The 21710-nt window shown below is 46.4% G+C and overlaps 1 protein-coding gene across 4 annotated transcripts; it reads right to left on the bottom strand.

Annotated features, from left to right (window-relative positions):
• Positions 1 to 917: 917 nt before the first annotated feature.
• LDLRAD4 (low density lipoprotein receptor class A domain containing 4) lies at positions 918 to 21264 on the bottom strand. 4 transcript variants are annotated; one of them, XM_080340549.1, is made up of 5 exons: positions 20225 to 20295; positions 19675 to 19812; positions 17071 to 17225; positions 3859 to 3912; positions 918 to 2583 (listed from the first exon to the last, which is right to left on the bottom strand). In XM_080340549.1, exons 3-5 carry the CDS (start codon positions 17173 to 17175, stop codon positions 2041 to 2043), a joined length of 702 nt encoding a protein of 233 aa, XP_080196675.1. In that variant the 5' UTR covers positions 17176 to 17225; positions 19675 to 19812; positions 20225 to 20295; the 3' UTR covers positions 918 to 2040. The 4 variants fall into 4 exon arrangements, with proteins under 4 accessions (XP_080196675.1, XP_080196672.1, XP_080196673.1 ...); XM_080340546.1 differs by lacking the exon at positions 19675 to 19812 and having other exon boundaries at positions 20225 to 21264; XM_080340547.1 differs by lacking the exons at positions 19675 to 19812; positions 20225 to 20295 and adding an exon at positions 20817 to 21263.
• Between the last annotated feature and the right edge of the window lie 446 nt (positions 21265 to 21710).

The raw sequence follows: 21710 nt of genomic DNA, 5'->3' as shown, positions 1-21710 counted from the left end.
AGACAAATGAGGCCGCGTATTCAGACTAACAGTTACACAAACATGTTCTAAACTAGAATAAAACCAAATTACCTTATGAAGTAAACAATCTACACCGAGGCCTGTAACACACACACACACACAGACACGCATACTGTTTTGGCATTAAAACTCTGCATAGATCGAAGATGCACTTCAGTGATCAGAGCCCCTGGTGCACAGAAGTCCTGCAGAAATCCAGCCTCCAGCCACGGGACTGCTGCCCTAACCACGCACGAGGCTTGAGGAAACAGGAAACAAATAGGTGAAAGATCTTAAAGTGAGAAGGTCTATGACACACTCATACACATATATATTAGAAGCTATTCAAGCTAAGACTCTAAAGGTTCTTACTTTAAGTCCATTTCCGAAACGCATTTTAAGTGCAAGTTGTGCTTTTTCATGTGCTTGTGATGCCACTGTCACCATTTGTCACCCATCGCCCGGTGCCCCGTGTGCTTCTGCACAAAAGCGGCCGGGCAAGGGACACCGCACTTGCCCCTTCACAGCCAGGTAACACTTTCCAACCACTCTTCGGACCAGCGTGGCAAAACCAGGGCTTACACACACTTAGTTAATACGGGAGTCACCTTTACCCACGAGCGTCAGTCCTGCGGGCGTTAACCGGGCGAGACGCACGGAGGAGGGTTTTCTGCAACAGGGCCCGGAGCAAAATGGTTTGTGGTGGGAATAACTGGTGCTCCCACGCTGCTGCAGAAGCCGCAGCATCGCTGTCACGGAGGCTCTCGGAACTGCTGCGGAAAGTCCACGGGGGAATGGGGGGGGTTACAGCTACAAAGGCCCCTTCGCTTCACCAGGATGGATCTCCAGGACTGAACTTCAGTACGTGAAGGATGAAACGGAGAGTGAAAAGCACAACAGAGTCTCACGTATTTTAACAGCATCGCAGGGGAGAAAACCCACCTTGCGTTTTTAAACAATTTATTGCATAATGTCATGATATGTGACTAAATACATTTCAGGCTACAGTGAGGACAAAAATCTCTAAAACCATAAGTACTGGCGATACTGCATTATGATAAGGAAAAGAATGGCAGCACTTAGTTAGAATCAATACAAATTAACACATCTGGGATTTTGTTTTGCCATTTACGAAACAAATAGTCTACACTGCAAAACAGCTAAACCCTAAGTGATGGAAAATGCTGGGATTTCTTATTTGCCTTCTTCCATCCAAAAGTCTCCAAGACACTTCATGGACGCACTGTTATTTGAATGCAAATTATTGCAAAGACGAGTTAAGTGTCCCTGTATTTCTTGATTCGTAAAAGTCAAGAGATGTTAGGCTAAGTCCTGACCCCTTTTTCTAGCAAACCCATGGGGAGGGGGGTAAACTCCTCCAGATTACTTCTGGGGCTCTATCATCATTCCACAGGTGAAAAGACAACATATAGAAGAACTTCACATAAAATAGTTCCCTCATATATATTTTTTTAAAACATTAAGATAGTGCAACTTTTTAAAACACATTTATCACAACACAAATTAATTCCTTGCATTCATCTAAGTTCTCAACTTTATACCTTGGCACACAAAACAGGAATTTTGTTTCATATTAAAAAAAAAAAATCCACACCCTGGGAGGAAAAAAAAAAAAGCAAACTGGCCAATTCTTCCCCCGTTTATCCAGCAAATCCACCTTCTTTCTTCTGCCATTCAGTGAGTATAAAACAGGCCGTACAAGCCTCATTTCTGTGCTAAGTTAACTTTTAGAATTAAATAATTGAAATAGTTTATTAAAAAAAAATAATATATCCCCCCCCTCTCCCCTGAAACACTGCTTGTAGACAAACTGAATGGAAGTTTGTATTTCTTCTGATCTGCTTTGCATGCAATTCCCCTGAAAAGGAATCAGAAACAAAGAACTGGTTTGCACGTTTGGTTTTACTAAGTTGTACCACGTGAAACGTTAACAACATTGTGCACCGGAGCATGGGGGTCTTCCTCCACCGCCCTGCTTCAACCTCTCATCTTCAGTTCAAGTGCACCTGGGCGAGTATCTTAGACCAGGTTTCCCGGTTTCCGGTCTTGGCCTTTGCTGGGGACTATTGTGCTCTCTGAATTGTTCTGCTGAAACTGAAGTCTGCTCCCCCTCTGCGAGGAAGGAGGCGCGTTGCTGTGCTGGTGATGGAAAAAAGAGGAGCCTGGGTAATGCCCCATGACCTCGCTGTACGTCGGGGGTGGTCCTTCCATCCTTCCGTTACTGCTATAGTTGGTTGCACTTATGCCCGAATTGCTGCTCGGTGGGCAGGGGCCCCCATTGTACATTGAGATGTCTATCAAGTCGCTATCAAAAATGGTTCGGTTGGGTGGTGCCCTGACAGATTCCCGGTTGAGCTCCATCTGCTGTTCTGGGTCCCGGAGCTGCAGGGTGCACGGACCTTGGTACGGCGGTGGCTCTTCCCCATCGGACAGGGAGATGGTCGGAGGAAGGTCAATCTCATGCTGCATGTAAGGGTAAGTGGGCTGGAAGCGACTGAAACGGTCCCGCTGCATAAAAGACGGGGCAGTAAACCTGTCCCTGGACCTTGGAGCATACATGATCTGAAATGGGAAGAGAGAGACACGTGACTCCACGTCTGAGCAAAGCACTGTGGCTGCTCCGTATCTAAATGCTTCCCTTTGTCACCCATCTGTAAAGGTTAAACCCAACAGATACTGTGCACACGTATTCTACACACATGCATGTAAACAGAAGAGGCAGGAGCTGCAGGAAGGATCCAGCACAACATACTTGAGAACAGCTTCACAAAGTAAGACCAAGACCTCACACAGCTCCATCTGACATTAAAACACGCAGGGTTGAAAAAAACTGTTCTGTTCCTGTACATAGGAAACACTTACTTTCTAGTCTTGACAATTAACTAGTTCTACAAAAATTCCCCAATACTGAATTTCAGCTGCAGTCTGAGCCTCTCCCTCCTACTCAGAGTTAATGCAATACCCCATGCACAAGCGAAGAATTCAGATGGTCATTTTAGTATGTTTTGCAAAGGCCCAGCATATCTCATGCCTTCACTACCAGCGTGTATCAGGTGTCCTCCTCCCCCTCAGCTCTCAGACATAACTCAGCCTCCGGGGAGGACCTGCAAAGCTTCTGCACCATGAGTGGAAAAAATGTCCCCAGCCTATTAAGCCCTGGAGAAGGTCCAGCTTTACAAGAGGAAGAGTTCAAGACACTGTGTAAGAAGCTATTGCTCCTCACTTGGACTATGCAAGATCTGGAGAGACATACCAGCTTCATACATCTAGATCTATCAAACTGCTCTTCTCATTTTTGCATCCATGCAGGGTCTTTAGCCCCTGACCCTCACATATTCAAGGTCAGCCACCAGGAGGACTCACTATTTGACACAGGTGAGCTGTAGCAACACACCCACGAGCTATCACCCAAGCCAGGGGTCTGTGCTAACCCGAAGAGGGGAGACACTGGTGGTAGGATTTGTGTTGTAAATCCAAGAAAAACACAGCGAGAAGAACAACTGGTCTCCCAGATTTGACTGAATACTCAGATCACTGAGCCACTGCATGAGAGAGTTGAGAGGGACAGGTCTACCACTTACCTGTGAATGCCTATTATGATACAGGTATCTGCAGAGATGAGGTGTCAGGTAGGTAAAACTTCATTCTTTTAATGAAAAGGTCTTAAGCATTTATGGAATGGGAGTTAAGGCATGCTCAGACATCCACATGAACCTGGCTCTTGATCTACACTGAAAAAGCTTTATCTTCTAAATAGATGCATGCTTTTGGGGAGAGTGAAACAGACATAACAGAAAAGAAGAAAACACATTCGTGAAGATAATAGGAAATTCGTACCTCTGAAGCACCCTGGCGCGAAACCGAACTTTCTGAAGGCCACAAGCACCCTTCCTGGAATGCAGAAAAACACAACAAAAAATTAATAGATCAAATCACCATCCTACCTCAAATGCCATGACTTTTCAGAGCAGTCAACTTGTAAGAACTGGCTGTCTCCACCTCTACCTAGAGAAAAGTGATAAACAAGCCATGTCCCACTCCTTGCTTTCCAAAACCAGAGCAAACAGCAGTTCTGCAACCAAGCAAGTCAAGCTTGGTCTATGTTGCAGGTGCCGAGATGCCACCCACAGCACCCGGCCTCACAGGGTGTCAGGACACAGCAAGCCGGCCGCAGCTACGAGCACACGGCAACGCGCAGGGGTGACAGGAGAGACTTCGGCACTTGGGTGCTGAGTGGGTGCCCTTCACCTCCCACCCCGTGACAAGGCCACGTCAGCACTGTCAGCAGGTCTGAAGAAGCTGACCTGCCAGCCAGGATCTCGATTACACACCGGAGCCAAAACAGTTCACAGCGAAACCTGGCATCTGCAATCTTGGTGAAGTGACAGGCGCTCTAAACCCAGGCACCTTCTGGTCAAAACTGCCAGTTGCCCAATTCCCACCATCAACAGTAATTAAGCAGCTGAGGTTTCAGCCACCAGTTCCCCTCTTCAACCACTTCCCCAAACACCTTCTCAGGCCAAGGTATTTTCTCTCTAATGCCATGAATGCCTGCTCTGACACTGTACCAGCACTCAGGGCAGAATAAAAGGGTGAAGAACATGCAAATGAAGAAAAACAGTTTAAGGCATATAATAATTTTTTCAATTAATTGCTTAGAGTAGCAGCAACTACCGCAATGGATTTATTTTACTGGAAAATCTCAAAGCTGTAAAGGACACATCAGAGCTGCTATAAAGCACAGAATTTCAATCTTGGTGCAACAAGAGCAAATCAAAACATTGTACGGTCATGACATTCCCTTGGTGCTAATTCAAGTTGTATGATTTTATAGGCATAAGAAACTTCAGGAACAGGAAGGGAAAATGCACACTGTCCCCAAAATTTTTACCATGTATAGACTACTTTCAAATCCTACTGTACTTTCTTTTTTCACCATAGCATCTTTCAACACATTTCAGATATAAAAATAGACCTAACTAGATGTTCATCATGACACTCAGAGACCAGAAGCCGTCTGTGATCTTGTCAAGAGAGTCCACCGAAAAGCAAAGCTGCTCTAAGAGGAATCTCCTACAGGATTCAGCTGTTCAGGGAAATGCTTTGAATAACAAAGCTAGTCAATCACTTCTCTCCTGTAGCTGTAGAGAGCAGAGATAGAGGGAGACTGGCAACTACAATTATTTACAACTTCCCTTTGCATGTATTCCCACTTGCAAAGACCTGATATGAAAGATAATTCTTAGGTAGACTCATGTATTTCAGTGCCTATAGAAGGTTTTGTCAATAGAATAAATTGTAACTATATAACTGTATATATACTTGTATATATATATATATATATATTTGTACACACCTTCCTTTCCACCCCTCCATCACCCAGATTCCCCCATTTTGAAATATCTGAGGGTGTATTTCCACAACTAAAGACACTCAGGTTGTCAGCAGCTGGCCCAGCAGGCTCCAAGCCTGTTGCAATTGTTAAGTAAAACTTATTAGTCAATGCTAAAGTGCTTAATTAACTGCCCATGAACTACAAGCCACACACAGCCCAACAGCACATTCCTGAGTGATGGTTTGAAGAATGCGATAGTATGTAGCTTTATGCTTAGTGCAACTGTCTCGGTGTCTCCTTTAATGTGTTCAGGCTCAGAAGGGTGGGAAAAAGGCAAAACCAATGACCCAATCCACAAAGGAATTCAATCTACCACCGCTGCTTATGTTACTCAAACTGCCTTATGAAAGAGAGTTTCCAGTGTGGAAATGGAAACGACACTCCCATGCTAGGGCCAATCTCCCCTACGGCAGGAGAATAAGAAGTGCTGAGGGAGATGGTGCAGTATACGGGAAAAAAAACCTCCTCACTCTGGGATGGAGCAGGACCTGGATGCTGAGCCTGGGCACAAAGACCCGGTACCAGCAATGCCGAAGAGAAAAAAACTCGCTGGAAGAGTGGAGTTGCCTGTTATTCTACTGCTGATCTCTGAATGCCAGCACGGCTGCTGCAGGAACCACACAGAGTCCGACCAGGGTGCTGTGACAGGTGACCAAGATGATGAGATCAAAGGAACCCAAGGCTCTCCCTACTCTGGACTAACTATTCAAGGAGTTAGACAGCTTGGAATGCAGCTGAACTCCAAGGCCGTGAGATCCTTAGGATGCAAGGATGTGTAACAACATGGCCTCTGCGACAGTGTATCCTACAGCCCACCTCTACCTACTCGCTTCCCTAAGGTTTCCTCTGGAGAGAGCAGCAAGCTGAATAAATGGTTTGGCAGCAGCCAAGCCCCAGTAAGATCTCTGTCCCAGAAGCCAAGCCAGGAGCCACGAACTCCCCAAGCAGATGGCTGGGTACCATGTGCTCACATGCCCACACCTGGAAAATACCAACCCCGCCATGCATTCGTGGTCAGTCCAGTGCCACAGTACAGGATTGCCTCGTTCTCATTAGAATAAGCCCAGACTAACTGGCCCAACCTAAGGAAAGACACTACACTCTTACTTAGTGCACGGACGAGTCTTAAAATGGACAGCAGAAGAGGCAAGGAGAAACGGAAGGAGCTGACAGACAACTGGGTTTCCTGCACTCAGCTATAGAGGAATCCTTGAACCCTTCTAGGACACAAACTTGTTGTATAGTGACCTGCAATGACAAATACAAAAATGTAGAGGGCCTTTTTAAACTTTGAGAGCAGTATGACTACAGCGAAGAAGAATACAGAGAGGAGGAAAAGAAAGAGATAACGGACAGCATGCCAGTGCTTAATTACGAATGCCTCTACCAGGTTTATATTTACAAGTATTTGAGGGATACAAAAGAACAGGAATATCATTTCTACTTAATGTCACACACTAGATACCCCTTGTCCTCTTACAGAGCACATATTTCATTAGGTGCCTCTGTGTCAGATGCAGTAGCTCGCTGCTGAGCTGTGCAGCTCCCGCTCCAGGGCTGGCCCGGGAACGGATAGCTCAGAGCAAAGGCAGACTCTGCCTGGGTCTCCAGCCACTTCAGTTGTGCCCTTCTGCCAGTATCCCAAGGCTAAGAGAAAAGTTAGGAAATTAATAAGAATTTAACACACTGAAGTGCTTTGCTGAATCTTGCCCTGAAATGCTAGAAGGGTTTTCTGCGCTTTGCCTTCTGTAGATAAACCCCATCTCCTCTACAGAAGGTGGCATCTGTCTGGAACAAGATAACTGTACCCAAACAGGTACCTGCCCCATCTTCTCAATTTTGGTCTTTTCAGCCATTGTGCCTTCCCGGAATTGCTGCATCCACCACAGCAGACTTCCTACCCACCTTTCCCAAGACAGGGAGATGTTCCCTCCCTTGCACTAGGTAGATACAACCACACCCAAGGGTTGGTGCCCACCAACCCCACGGTTCTTGGGGTGATGGCAAGAGGTTGAGAGGAGAAAAAAGGAAAAAAACCTCAGCGTTGCAGAAGGAAAATATCCCCATGACTTTTTTTTTCCCCCTCCCCTAAAACGTAGCTGTAACATATAACATCTGGGAGTGCCACAAACAATCTGGGGTGACTTACACAGAGGTGAAGTGTTATTTCTTGTTCTCATCCTACTTACAGACCTTCTTTTGACCACTAAAATGTTTCCCCGTGCTCAGATCAGTGAAAATCAGCTAAGAACTGACAGCATTTGTATTTGTGCTCCCTCATATTGTTTTGCCCCTTACAATTCAAAATACCAAGGCAGAACGGCCTAATGACAAAAAAATTACTTTCAACTTTGTTTCACTCAGTTACTCCTTATCCCATGAGCGGGACGATATCAGGCACAAGCAATACAGCTCAGAAAATCAGCTGAGCAGCCGCCAAGCCTGTCACAAACCTGCAGCCCCAGTACCGCCGACAGGCACCTCCCAGCAAGCAAATCCAGCGCTGGCAGCACGCCCCTTCACAGCAAATACCCAGGGATCTTATAGGTTCTCAAGAGCCAGCCAATTCAACTGGTGGCTTCTTAAACAGACTGGAGGTCTTCAGCTGTGATCTTCAATACTCAAAAGGAACAGGGATAGAAAGCTTATGCATTCATTCCCTGTATCGTCTTCATTTTTAAAACTGTTAGGTTTTAGGATGAAAAAGGATGAGTCTCCATAGTAAATCCTAGCTCCTACAAATAACGCCAAAGAAAAAAAACCTTAGAGATCTAGCCATGTCTTTTACTGACCTTAGTCATTCCTAGGCTTCATAATAATTTACAGAAATTAATTTTGCTATTAGATTTTGAAATAACAGCATCATTTAATAAATTCAGCTGGGTGGTTACCTAATTATCTTAAGGTGACGATGATTTAACTCAATATTTAGAGCTTAGGAGACTGGATAAGCCTAAGATAATTTGCCTAATTCGTATTTTATAAAGGTTAAGGGCCTCTACAATTAAACAGTTTAGGAAGATGACTCTTCAAGACCATTTTTACACACTGCTTCCTAGAGCACAGTGTCATCCAACTACCTTGGCTGAGCATCAGCACACTGACAGACAGCAGGAAAGAAATTTACTGGAAGAGTGGTTTTTAACTCAGGATAAATTGCAAGTAAAAATTTATACTCATTAAGAAAAATTCCATGAAGCAAATGCATCCCTGTGCTGGTTTTGACTGGGACAGAGTTTATTTTCTTCAAGTAGCTCATATGAGGCTATGTTTTGGATTTGTGCTGGCAACAGTGTTGATAATACCAGGATGTTTTAGTTACTACTGAGCAGCACTTACACAGAGTCAAGGTATTTTCTGCTTTACACCCCACCAGCGAGTGGGCTGGGGGTGCACAAGTAGCTGGGAGGGGACACAGATGGGACAGGCAACCACAATTGCCAAAGAGACACTCCATACCATATGATGGTATGCTCAGCGTATATATAGTTGGGGAAAGGAGAATGAAGGGGTGACATTCGGAATGATGGCATTTGTCTTCCCAAGTAACATTACGTGTGATGAAGCCCAGCTTTCCTGGAGACAGCTGAACACCTGCCTGCCACTGGGAAGCAGGGACTGAATTCCTTGGTTTGCTTTGCTTGTGCACACGGCTTTTGCTTTAGTTATTAAACCATCTTTATCTCCACACGAGCTTTCCCTTTTACCCTCCCAATTCTCTCCCCTGCCCCACTGGAGAGGAGTGAGCAAGTGGCTGTGTGGTGCTTAGTTGCTGGCTGGGGTTAAACCACAACAATCCCATATAACTCAAACTTTGGTTTTTTTACTGACTTTTAAGGAGATTTTTCAGTTTTTCTCCACTTTCCAGTTTCTGAGAATTAGAACTCTGCCTGAAATTGTATTTCCTGAGAAACAAAATTCAGTTTTTCACTTTCTGAAATGCAGTACAGGTATTAAGAACGTCCTTCTTTTTCCCTCGACTAAACTCAGACTTTTATACACACCTCTTTTGCAAATGAAGCAACTCAGCAGTGTAATTGCTAATTTTGGCCCTAGGTGGCAGTGATACATTGCACTACATTAAAGCAGAGGCTTCCTCAAAACGCTCCGGGAAGGCAGAGGGGCTCGTTGGTCTCTGCCTCCTCCTGGGTGACACAGACCATCGCAACTCTTAGGATTGCAACACTCCCCGGCCCAACACAAGCAAAGCCAAATTATTGCATTGACCCCGAGAGAATGACGGGTATTCCAGCAGGATTGCTCTTCCCTTTAAAAGCCATGTTTCCCAAGGGCAGGAAAGGTTACAGCATCTGGCAGAGCAGCACATGGTACCAAGAAGTACTAGGGAGAGGTAACTATGGAGAGCACCAAACTTCTCACTTTAGTCCACCTCCCTATGCTTACAGTCATTATTTCTGCTACTTAATGCTTTCAAACTTTTATTTCCCCAGTTCCACAGCACTTTACCACTTCTGAGTAATCTTCATTTCATTCAAGTGAAGGAAATAAGTACTAGTATCCTTTCCCCTTTATTTGGAGATGAAGCAACTTGCCCAAGGTGACACACTGAGTCAGGAGCCAGTCGAAGCTTCTCATCCTACCTGCAGATTTCCTGCATGATCCTGCCCTTATTAACCACGTTCTGACTTTATTGTGGTGGACTTCAAAGAGTGGCAGCCAGTGCACACTGTCCCTCCTGGCAGCACACCCTGAGGACAGGCAGCCCTGTGTCCCTCACATGGGCAGCAGGGGAACACCACACACCTCCAGCTCCTGCCAAATGCCACCTGGTGCAAAGGAAAAGGTCTGGCAAAGCAGGGTGGTCTATAGCACTCACACTCTCTCTCAGCTATAGACTGGGTTCTTGCTCCCACCTGGATTTTCTTTTACCAACAAATCCCTGGAGTTGTCGATAGTATTTAGCATTTTCCTGATGTCCCCCTTTTATTCTGAAATAGCTGTTCCAAGAAGGAAGGTGGTATTTTTACAGCTTGGCATTCAAGATGGGCATTATCAATGCAGGTCCTAATGCAAGCTGACTAGCCCTAGCAGCAACGCTGCCCTCAGTGCAGGGAGGCTGGGGCCGGTCAGGCTGAGCATCTTGTGTGATGCATGCAGGGGCTTTGCTGCCAGGAGTGGACCTGGGGCAGTTGAAGCATTCGGTACTCCTTGCACATCCACTTTATAAAAGACACGAAGACAGAAGCAACCAGGATGGGGAGAAGGAATCAATTTCGGAACATCAGAAGCTCACTAAGTACCGCCCTGTAAGTCACTTAGTTAATCTCTTTTTCCCCTCAACGCCCTCCTGGAAATCACTGGTGATGACACTAAGAGTTAATCATCAGAAAGCAAGATTTATCTTGGTTTTATCCCAGCAAACAGCAGAGTGCCATGGTAGCTGCTCAGCCACAGCTACCTGCATTCCACCAGGATTTTGGTTACCAGCAACCTCACCCTCCCAATACAACATCAGTCCTCCCAAGGCACAGCCAGCAACACGCCCCTCTCCTGGGGACTTTAGACACACACAGCCTGTGCACGAAAGTGCCTTTCCACGTCTGGCACATGGCTTTGCCCTGAAACCCCCCAGCACCATCAGTCACCCCTGCAGGACAGGTTGTGCTGTCCCAGCAAAGCGGTCCTGGGCATGCTCCTGGCACACTCCAACCCTACAGCCTTCACATCCCCCTCAGATGCTCTGCAAACCTGGGCTGGCTCCCGGCTGTGAAGGCAAACACTGCTGACGGATCGATCCACCAGCAGCGAGAAACATTCAATGTTTTATCCATCATAATACGGACACTATTCAGTACGGTGCACGCTCACTTCAGGATGCTGCTCATGCTGACACAGATGTCACTCAGTATTGTTCCACCTACCACAGTTATGACCCTAAACCTCCTATTTCTGCTACCATTAAAACAGGATTTGGATGTTTTAATATCCACACTATGGGAGGGCAAGGTTTGCCATGGGAGAGCAGGCAGCATCCTCAGCAGCTCTGCTGCAGAAGCATCCAGGACTCCTCCTGAGCACGCAAGCGTTCTCCTGCCCCTGCTGTGACCTGTTTAAAGCCTCCGCACACTGACCAAGGTAATAAAACAATGAAAGACCAGGGGAAATATCAGAAGATGAGCCAGTGGGGAAGAAAAGGATAAAATAAAATTTAAAAAAAAAATTAAAGGAAATAAAAGAAAAAATATAAACACGGACTGGTTGTCATACAGGAAAGCATATTTTCAGAACAGGAATGCAACAACTACTTTTCAGCATGTACTTGTTAAAGAACATTTTTTTCCTTTTTTCTGGGACTGGTCCCCTTTCTGCTCTTCAAATGTTACTAATATTTGTGATTCCAGTGATGATTCATTGTCTTTGTAATAGTCTGATTTCTGGACTTTCACCTTTCTGGATTTCACCTTCCAGGCTTTTTTTTCTTTTCTTTTTTTTTTTTTTAAACATGAGGGAAGTTCAGCCAGACAAAGAAACCCACAAATACCTTTTATTTCATTATTTTGGAGGCATGAGCCCATGAGTTTTACAGGTGTGATGTTGGCAATAAAGGCAGTAATTTATCTGTTCATTTCTATTACACTTTCTAGAAGAACCAGAATAAGAGAGATCATCTGTTCGATAGCTGGTCTTTACAGGCCAGAAATCTGTGCGATTCAGCCACAGCACAGCTGTGGGAAGGCATGATTACCCAGAAATAGGACAGGCTTGAATAAAAGGAAAATCAAAGGTAACAAAAGGATTTTTAAAAGGCCCATCAGAGTAGGCAATGCATGATTCTGCATCTTGATATACCTCTGCTACCTCAGTTACGTGAAGGGGGTTCACTTCACAGTTCACTACAGGAACTAGTTAATGGTCAATTAATTTCCTTTACCATTTTAAGAAATGTCTAAACTTCCTCTATTTCCATTCACTATTCCTCCTCCAACAGAAGGCCTGAGTCAGAATGATATTTTCATCAGACATTAGTACTTCATAAATATTTAAATCTGTTTTTAGAGTCTACATACCATTAAAAAAAAGGAAAAGAATATCCTTATCAGTAGCATTTCCACACAGAACAAGACCTGCCTGCTTAAAAATAAAATTAAAAGCGTATCATCTAACCTGCATCTTACTGCTCACACTATTTACCTTGTGCAACTGACTCTGCAGTGAACAAGGAGAAGAGACTGATCGTTCCTAGTTTCACATGACAGAAGAAATGCTTTAGTTTCCCAACCCTCATGCACCACATCCTGCTTTTAAGGTTTGCATTGCAAGCAGCACACAACCAGTTTCTAACAGAACTTCCTTTTAACACCTGAGACACAGGAAAATTCAAACATATTTGACATCTGACCTTGGAGACCTCCAAAGTCCTGTTCCCCATAGATATCACCTTCTATCAGAAATCCAGATGAGTAATAGTGGTGACAAGCCTACGCCAGAGTTTTCAGAAGAATTAGTAACCGGTTCTACCAATCACCAATTCCCACGAAGTGCTCACTTGGCTGTGATTATCATTACTTATGAAGGTTCCATCAAACTGAAACTGAGTCAGTGTTGTAAAAATTATTTAAGAGCAGTTCTGGATACTAAAGCAGCTCCCAAGTCCCCACTGCCAAATTACATGTTCTTCTTCTTCTCAAGAAGGTGATGTTTCCTCCCTCACGTCCAAGAGAAAAGGCACCGCTTGCTCTGGTAACAGACAATACTAACGAACCATATAAAGGAAATAATGGGTTACTTCACACATTTGACAGCTTAATGCAGTTCTAAAAGATTTGTGATGATGAAAATGTGTTTCCTTTATCTGAAATTATATCATTTTAGGTACTTGTAGCAATTATAGCTAACATTTTTCAGACAAAAGTGTAGTTCTTGAATTACAGCATCCATCTCAAAGCAACATTCAAATTAATATAGCCAATTTTTCCAGCCCTGAAGTCCACAAGGTTAAGGTTTGACAAGTTCCAGTTTCATCCATAACCAAATTAGAGCTAAACACTCCTGGGCTACTGAAGTGCTGGGGAATGAGGCGACCTCCCCTTGAGGAGACAGCTCCTTTCCTCCCCACGTAGCCTCCAAGGCATGAGCTGTTCACCCCAGCAAAAGGGGGTGGGCGATGTGCCAAGCGAGAGCTTGGGAACCCTGCATTCGTCACGTTTTACGGCTGGCTTTTGGGATGGAGCTGCTGACTGCCAGGGGTGCAGCTCCACAGCAGCTGCTCAGGTCCAGCCCTGGCTGCAGCATCCCTGCCTCCTCCCCTGCCCAGGCACTGCATTCGCTGGTCTGGCTGAAATCTGTGAGAGAAAAACAAACAAACACAAAAACACGCGCACCCAAACCCCTAACGATTAATGTTCAGCCAGATCAGCCCCTGAGGCCTCTCACCATGACCTTGGCAGCTCTCTAAGGAGCACAAAGAAAGAGGAAACACAGGACCAGGATGGAAAGATGAGACCATGGACTTACAACCAGTGAAAACCACTATGGGTTTGCACCTTCCAGTTACAATCAGGCGAAATGAAATGAAGCTGTGAACCCAGTGTTGTTGCCAGGAATTGAATGCATCAAAAGGCTCCCCTCACAAAAATAGCTCCTTAGCCAGCACAGTGAGCAAAGAGGCCAAGGGCACCACTCTGAGAACATCAAAAAGCACATCAGAAAAAGGACCTCCCTGCAACATCACAATATACTGTGTGGCTTTTGGGAGATGTCTCAAGGTCAGGGACACCCTATGGTTAACCCTCACAAGGTAGCAGTTGGATTGACTAAAGGCAGCCTTAATAAGTCTCGACTGAGATTCCATCTTAAGCCTTTGGCTCTGTAACAACACATCTCAATAACTCCAAGTCCTTGGACAGATTAGGAGGCACCCCGCTGGACCTGTTGTTTGTGAACAGAGAAGAACTTGTGAACAATGTGATGGCTGGAAGCCATCTTGGGCATAGCGATCATGAAACGATCAAGTTTGATTCTTGGAGAAGGAAGGGGGTCAGCAGAACTGCTACCTTGGACTTCCAAAGGGCAGACTTCGGCCTGTTTAGAAGGCTGGTTGGCAGAGTGCCTTGGGAGGCAGTCCTGAAAGGCAAAGGAGTCCAGGAAGACTGGACACTCTTGAAGAAGAAAATCTTAAAGGCTCAGGGGAGCAGGCCGTCCTCACATGCTGAAAGACAAGCCAGCAGGGAAGAAGACTGGCTCGGCTGAAGAGAGAATTTTGGCTGGAACTCAGAAGAAAAAGTGTTTACGACCTTTGCAAGAAGGGCAGGCAACTCAGGAGGACTACACAGATGTTGTAAGGTTATGTATGGAGAAAATTAGAAGGGCCAAAGCATAACTAGAACTTCATCTGGCTACTGCCATGAAAGACAGTTAAAAATATTTCTATAAATACAGTAGCAACAAAAGGAGGGCTAAGGAGAATCTCCATCCTTTACTGGATGTGGGGGGAAACCAGGTGGCAAAGAATGAGGAAAAGGCTGAGGTACTTAATTCCTTCTTTGCCTCAGTCTTTAACAGAAACACTAGTTGTTCTCCACATACTCAGCCCTCCAAGCTGGAAACACAGACAGGGAGCAGAATGAAGCTCCCGTAATCCAAGGAGAAACAGTTAGCAACCTGCTACATCACTTCATAATGTCTGAGGGCCAGATGGGATCCACCCAAAGGTTCTGAGGGAGCCGGCGGATGTGCTCACCAAGCCACTTTCTGTCATTTATCAGCAGCGCTGGCTAACTGGGAAGGTCCCAGTTGACTGGAAGTTGGCACACGTGACACCCATCAACAAAAAGGGCCCGAAGAAGGACCCAGGGAAATACAGGCCTGTCAGTCTGACCTTGGTGCCGGGGAAGGTTAAGGAGCAGATCATCTTGAGTGCCATCATGCAGCACATGCAGAACAACCAAGCAAACAGGCTGAGTCAGCATGGGTTTATGAAAGGCCGGTCCTGCTTGACCAACCTGATCTCCTTCTGTGGCAAGGTGACCTGCTTAGTGGATGAGGGAAAGCTTGTGAATGTTGTCTACCTAGACTTTAGTAAAGCCTTTGACACCTTATCCCACAGCATTCTCCTGGAGAAGCTGGCAGCCCATGCCCTGGATGGGTGTACTCGGCAATCAATGAAGAACTGGCTGGATGGCCGAGCCCAAAGAGTTGTGGTGAATGGAGCCAAATCCAGTTGGCAGCTGGTCACAAGTGGTGTTCCCCAGGCCAGTTCTGTTTAATCTCTTTATCAGTGACCTGAACAAGGGGATTGAGTGCACCCTCAGTAAGTTTGCAGACACCAGTTTGGGTGGGAGTGTTGACCTGCTGGAGGGGAGGAAGGCCATATAGAGGGATCTGGACTGGCTGGATCATTGGGTTGAGGCCAACTGTATGAGATTCAGTAAGGCCAAGTGCCAGGTCCTGCACTTGGGTCACAACAACCCCAGGCAGCGCTACAGGCTCAGGGAAGAGTGGCTGGAAAGCTGCCTGGTGGAAAGGGATCTGGGAGTGTTGACTGACAGGCAGCTGAATATGAGCCAGCAGTGTGCCCAGGTGACCAAAAAGGCCAACAGCATCCTGGCTTGTATCAGGAATAGTGTGGCCAGCAGGTCTAGCAAAGTAATCATTCTCATGTACTTGGTGCTGGTGAGGCCACACCTCAAATGCTGTGTTCAGTTTTGGGCCCCTCACTACAAGAAAGACATTAAGGTGCTGGAGTGATTTCAGAGAAGGGCAACGAAGCTGGTGACAGTCTGGAGCACAAGTCTGCTGAGAAGCAGCTGAGGGAACTGAGGCTGTTTAGCCTGGAGAAAAGGAAGCTGAGGGGAGACCTTATCGCTGTCTACAACTACCTGAAAGGAGGCTGTAGCATGGAGGGGGTTGGTCTGCTCTCCCAAGTTACAAGCGATGGGACACAAGGAAATGACCTCAAGTTGCACTAGGGCACGTTGACTGGATATCAGAAAAAATTGCTTCATGGAAGGGGTTGTCAGGCACTGGAACAGGCTGCCCAGGGAAGTGGTTGAGTCACCATTGCTGGAGGTGTTTAAAAGACATGGTGCTTAGAGACATGGTTTAATGGTAGACATGACAGTGCGAGGATAACAGTTGGACTCTATGATATCAAAGGTCTTTTCTGACCAAAACAACTCTATGATTTTCATAATATTTGCTTGCTGTTTGAGTAGAACAACAAACATTACATTTTCCTGGGCCACTGCCTTGGATCCAGAAAACAGTTACTGCTGCTTCACAGAACAGTCACAGTTCTAAAACTATAGGATATTAGTAAACATACGGAAAGTCACAACAACATGTATTTCAAACCTTTGTGCCCCAGGTGCTGTCCATTCACCCCCCTCCACTCCCTTCAAATTTCAGCAGCAGCAAACAGAATGTTGCATCTGAACCTCCAAACACAAAATGAAAATAGGCTACCTAAAACATAGCAGGGCCTAAAAATACTCAAAGGCAGTATATCTTATATTTATGATCTGACTTCTTTTTTTTAACTGACAAATATAACCTCAGCAAAAGACCTAACTACAAGCAGTATTAAAAGTGGCATCAGAAGTTTTTCCAAGAGTTGCGTGTATCAGGGCTCCTCAGGAGGCTTTGCTGCAGACCCATGCAGCACAAGGAGAAGGAATCTGGTGGTGTATACTCACCGTCTGCAAAGTTTCTTCCTGTCTTCTGCTTTGACTCTGCCGGTTGATAAAGGAGCGTGTCGAGAGTTTGTAATGGTTCAACAAGCAGATGATCACTACCACCATAACAGTTATAACCACAATTATAATGATGATTTGAACAAACTCCAGTTCAGCTAAAACAAAGAAAAGAGAGAACAATATGTCAATCACACACACAATGTCATCCATGAAAGCAATAATCTGAAAAACCCTCAGTATTTCATCAAGATTGATCTGGAGTAATATGTTAACTGCTGTCCATTTTGCAAAGTTTGGTGAAGAAAACTGTTCTAAAAGGTATGAAAGTTATTTCTTTTTTGGCACTGCCCATAAATCAATAAGTGTGACCGCAGTCAAAGCTGAGAAACTTCTTAACTTCTTGGTGATTCTTCTCTGCAGCCTTCACAGGTAAAATTCTTCAGCGTAAATACCGCAGACAAACCTTTTGGATAATACAAAAAACCACCACGCAAAACACACTCTATTTTAATAGCCATCTGCAGTGCTAATAGAGTCCAGAAGGCTCCATAAGCTTCAAAGCAGAGGCCATGGAGAGAGGAATCAGGACAGTGTATCTAGTAAATTATCCTTATTTTTTTTAATCAGCTATATATAGCATGAAAGCTACCTAAATCAAGTGGAAAACAACCTTTTCCTATCGATTCTACAGGCAATATCTTTCTCAGTTACTTACTTCTCTCCAACTAGAGTTAAATTAACTTTTCTAGGACATTTCCATTCAGGTAAAAATCTAAAAAGAGATCTGGTACTCTAAACCGAGACATGTTCCACTACGGTTAAAAATGAAACTGGGGCCTTGGCTGTTGCAAGAGATACAATTACAATGAACTCCATCAGAGCCCATCATCTTATCTGAAGTCCTGCCTATACCACAAATATTAAGTATATTTAGGAATGAGTCACTCTTGTACCCTTTGGGCTATACTGGAGCAGCAAGGATGAGCAACATAAGGGGAGAAATTGCCCTTTGGAGTTACACAGTTGCTGATATTTCTATGGAAACTGCATTGCTCACAGGGGATGCTCTCATTTTGAAAGACAACTCCAGTTAATGGGAGGAGGTCTTTAGTTGCTAGGCTGATAGAAAAGCAAAGAAGCAGCGCAAGTTGCTCAATTTAAGCATTTTCCAAAAATAGCACTACTTTTGGGTGCCAAAATGCAAACTTTGGGGAACAGATATTAAACTTCCGTTTTAAAGAGCCAATGAAAAAAGAAAGATAACATAAAAATAAAAGCAAACAGAGAAAACAAGCTTTCCCCCCCCCCCCCCATATCTTTCATTTGTTGTCATCCTTGGCCTTCTGTGTAACAGCAACACACTTATACAAACACAACACAATTATAAAGCTGAGCTAGAAAAACAGTTTGTACATAAAAATCCAAAATGACCTGCATCAGAACCAAAGGAAACACAAGGCTGTTTCATTATTCTAAGATCCCTTGCAAACAAAACCTAAGACTATGGGAGCTGCAAGTGCACTGGTGCCCAGTGGAGGCTGGTACCGAGGTCCAGTGTTTTCTCACAAGTGACCAGTGGGCACGAACACACCAGCATCTGAGTGCTGAGGTTCTGCCATCATCTCAGTAGGAGTAACCAAACTTATTTACGGCTAAGGAACGAGTAAAGGGTAACAATACATCTATCATATAATTTTTCTCTGCTGTTTAGTACCCTCCATTCATTATTAAGACCACCAACATTTTCAGAAAACTTGATTAGTGAGTACTTTGCTCTGGTTTTGCTACCAATCCCATATGCAGCACTTTTTTTTTTTTTAAACTCTTTTGAGTCATTGAAGCTAACAATGTCGGCACCAAAAGATCAAAAAGCAGGAAGCATAGAAGTAATTAAAAAACAAACGCACCAAGACCATGCTTAAGTAAAAAGTCAGTTTTTCTTGGCTCAGAATTGAAGAATACAGACTTGACACAGTTGACAACTGCTGCAACTCACATTCTGCAGCTACTAAATATTGAAGGGTTTGTTACCCTTTTTTTTCTTGGTTCATGTAATACTTTAAACTGGAAATTGAGAGACTGTTGCTAAAGGGCAACATGCAAAACAAGCAATGTTGATTTAAGCTTTCCTAGAATGCAAAGATCACTGGAATGACATGTTACTTCTCTATCTGCCAAGGGCAGAGTCTTCTAAATTTATCAAGGTCCCAGCATTTCAGTGGCAGGGGATGGTACCTCTTCTTTAGAAATAAAGCATTGGGACTGCAAGCATTTCCCTTAGGGAGAATCATTTGGACTAAAACATGGCCACCTAATAAAGACAAAAATTTTAAAAAAATATAAATAAATAACAAAGAAAAAAGAAAACCACAGCACACCAATGTGAGCACACAGGATCTTCTAAGTCCAGCTTTACAACACAAACACTAAAACAAAACACCCTGCTGATGCTCAAGAGGATTTCCTCAGTGCAAAGTGGAGAGAAGGGAAAAAGGAAGGGGATTTTTAATACCTTTTTCCTCCTGACTAGCTCTCCTGCTACTTGCGAGGTTATTAACACGAAAAAGAAAGGAGCCAAGAGCGGCGGCAGCAGTCTCTATTTACCAGCACTGCTCAAGGGAGTTTGGGCAGATTTTGGCAGCCGCTGACAGGACGGGGTGACCCCGGCCCCCACCTTCTGCCCCGCTGCAGCACCGCCCTCCAGCCGGGCATCTCCTCCTGCCCGATCTTCCTATCGATTAGCTGGGAAAGAGACGGGGGATGAAAAGTGACACGGATTTACCTCCCCAAGTCTTTCCATCACACTCAAGTACACTTTATGTGCAGAAAGTAATATTTATAATACATTTTTTCCCAGGAGAGTATTTTTCACGGTAAACGCACAACACGGTAACTATATATTGAATGAAAAAGTCTTCACATATGGAAAAAAGAGGAAATTATTTATAACCCTATCAACGACCGCGCAAGCAAAAGCGTCAGTGCCATCACCCTAGATCCTCCTCCGCAGACAGGCTGTCCCTGCGCCCCACGGCTCCGCAGCGATCGCTCCCCGAGCCGGCTGGGCTGTAACGCGGGTTTCGCTCCGGTCCCCGAGCCGGCAGCGGCCCTACCCGTGCAGACACACCGGACGGACGGACGGACAAACGGGTACCTCTTTCCAACAACAGGTCTTTTAACCGCGCATCCTTCACCGCTGTCCTGTTAAGCTGCTCACTGGACATGCTCGCCTCCGGCGGGCGGGGGGCTCAAGCCGCTCCGCCAGCACCCCCAGCGGCCACCGCATCACCGGCGGCCCCGGGATCCATCCAGCGAGGGGACACCGTCCTGGGGCTGCCCGCTCAGCCCTACGCGGGGACTAACACACAAGCCTCCCGCTTGCCTGTCTGTCCCTGTCCCCAGCGCACCGGCGGGGCCCGGCCCCGGCGCTCGCACCGCGGCTACCGCCCCCCGCGCCGCGGGAGCGGGCAGGGCAGGGCCGGCACCGGCCGCTCTCACCGCCCCCGCTCCGTGCCCCCCGCCGCGCGTGTGCGCGCACGCACTGACACGAGAGACGCCTCCGGGCTCCTCACGGCGGGGCTTTGTCTGGAGCAAAATTAATTAAAAAAATAAATAATAATAATAACAGGCGAGAGGAAAAAAAAAAAAGGAAGACAAACAAAAAAAAAACCTCAGGGCGCCCCGCTCCTCCCCGCGCCCCGCCGCGGGGCCTGGGCGGGCCGGAGGGAGGAAGGTGCGTAGCTTACCCGCGCCGCCGCCCCGCCGCTCTTTAAGCCCGGCCCGGCCCGGCGGGCGCTCGGGGCGCCCCGGCTCTTCCGCCTGCCCCGGCCCCGCCGCGCCTGCGCCGCCGCCGGCCCCGCCCCGCCCCGCCCCCTTCGCACGTGCCCGCGCCCCGCCCCGCCGTCACGCGCCCGCCCCGGGCGCCGCCGCCGGCCCCAGCCGGAGCCCCCGCGGGAACCCGGAGGGGAAGCGAAACGCCTTCCCCGAGGAGCTGAGCCGGGCGGGCCCCGCGTCCGCCCGCGTCCGCCCGCTTGGAAAGGCACCGGCAGCGAAATCTCAGCCCCAGGTCCCCGTCCCGCGCCGCAGGGACACAGCCGGCAAAAGTGACCAGAGAAACCTTCACGGCTGCGATTTTATCACGCAGTGGTTATAGGGAGATAGGGAGACGCATTCTGCTGTTACACTGCAAAGCAATAACCACCAGAAGAAATAACGCCTATAACCCCAAGCAATCCACACGCCCAAGTTCGAAAGGAACATCTAGAGGGGGACGGGAAAGGGAAACATGGGAGATTTTGAGACTTTGGCTCCACTCACTGTTTCTTCGGCAGAACTCCCAGCTACGGCAGCATCTGCCTTCCCCTTAACCCCTCTGCCCGCCCCAGCCCTGCCACAGTGCCAGCCCTTCTGGCTTGGCTGTTCTTCGGGCAGATGGGTTTCCATCCCAAACCCAACCCGCACCCACAGGCGGAGCACCGCAATGGAGCCCAGCAGTGGGGACATGAAGGCTGCCCCCACTGCTGCTCCTCACAGGAGCAGCACAGCCTCACGGGAGTCCGTGCCATGCTACAAAGCCTCGTTAGCACCACATCCCTCAGCATTACGTCCCTCAACTCCCAGGATGTTCCTCCTATAGCTGC

This window comes from Nesoenas mayeri, assembly GCF_963082525.1.
Source record: "Nesoenas mayeri genome assembly, chromosome: 2".
In the NCBI taxonomy this organism is placed as follows: Eukaryota; Metazoa; Chordata; class Aves; order Columbiformes; family Columbidae; genus Nesoenas; species Nesoenas mayeri.
The sequence above is the reverse complement of the archived record's forward strand: the minus strand, read 5'-3'. Positions and strand labels throughout refer to the sequence as shown.

What these genes read in the sequence shown, in the direction of transcription:
- LDLRAD4 (XM_080340546.1), bottom strand. Translation starts at nt 20,294, where the DNA reads ATGTCCAGTGAGCAGCTTAACAGGACAGCGGTGAAGGATGCGCGGTTA. An exon ending in AGGAAGAAACTTTGCAGACG is followed by an intron (nt 3,913 to 17,070) that starts GTGAGTATACAC and finishes TCTGCATTCCAG; the next exon opens with GAAGGGTGCTTGTGGCCTTC. An exon ending in CGCGCCAGGGTGCTTCAGAG is followed by an intron (nt 2,584 to 3,858) that starts GTACGAATTTCC and finishes TTCCCATTTCAG; the next exon opens with ATCATGTATGCTCCAAGGTC.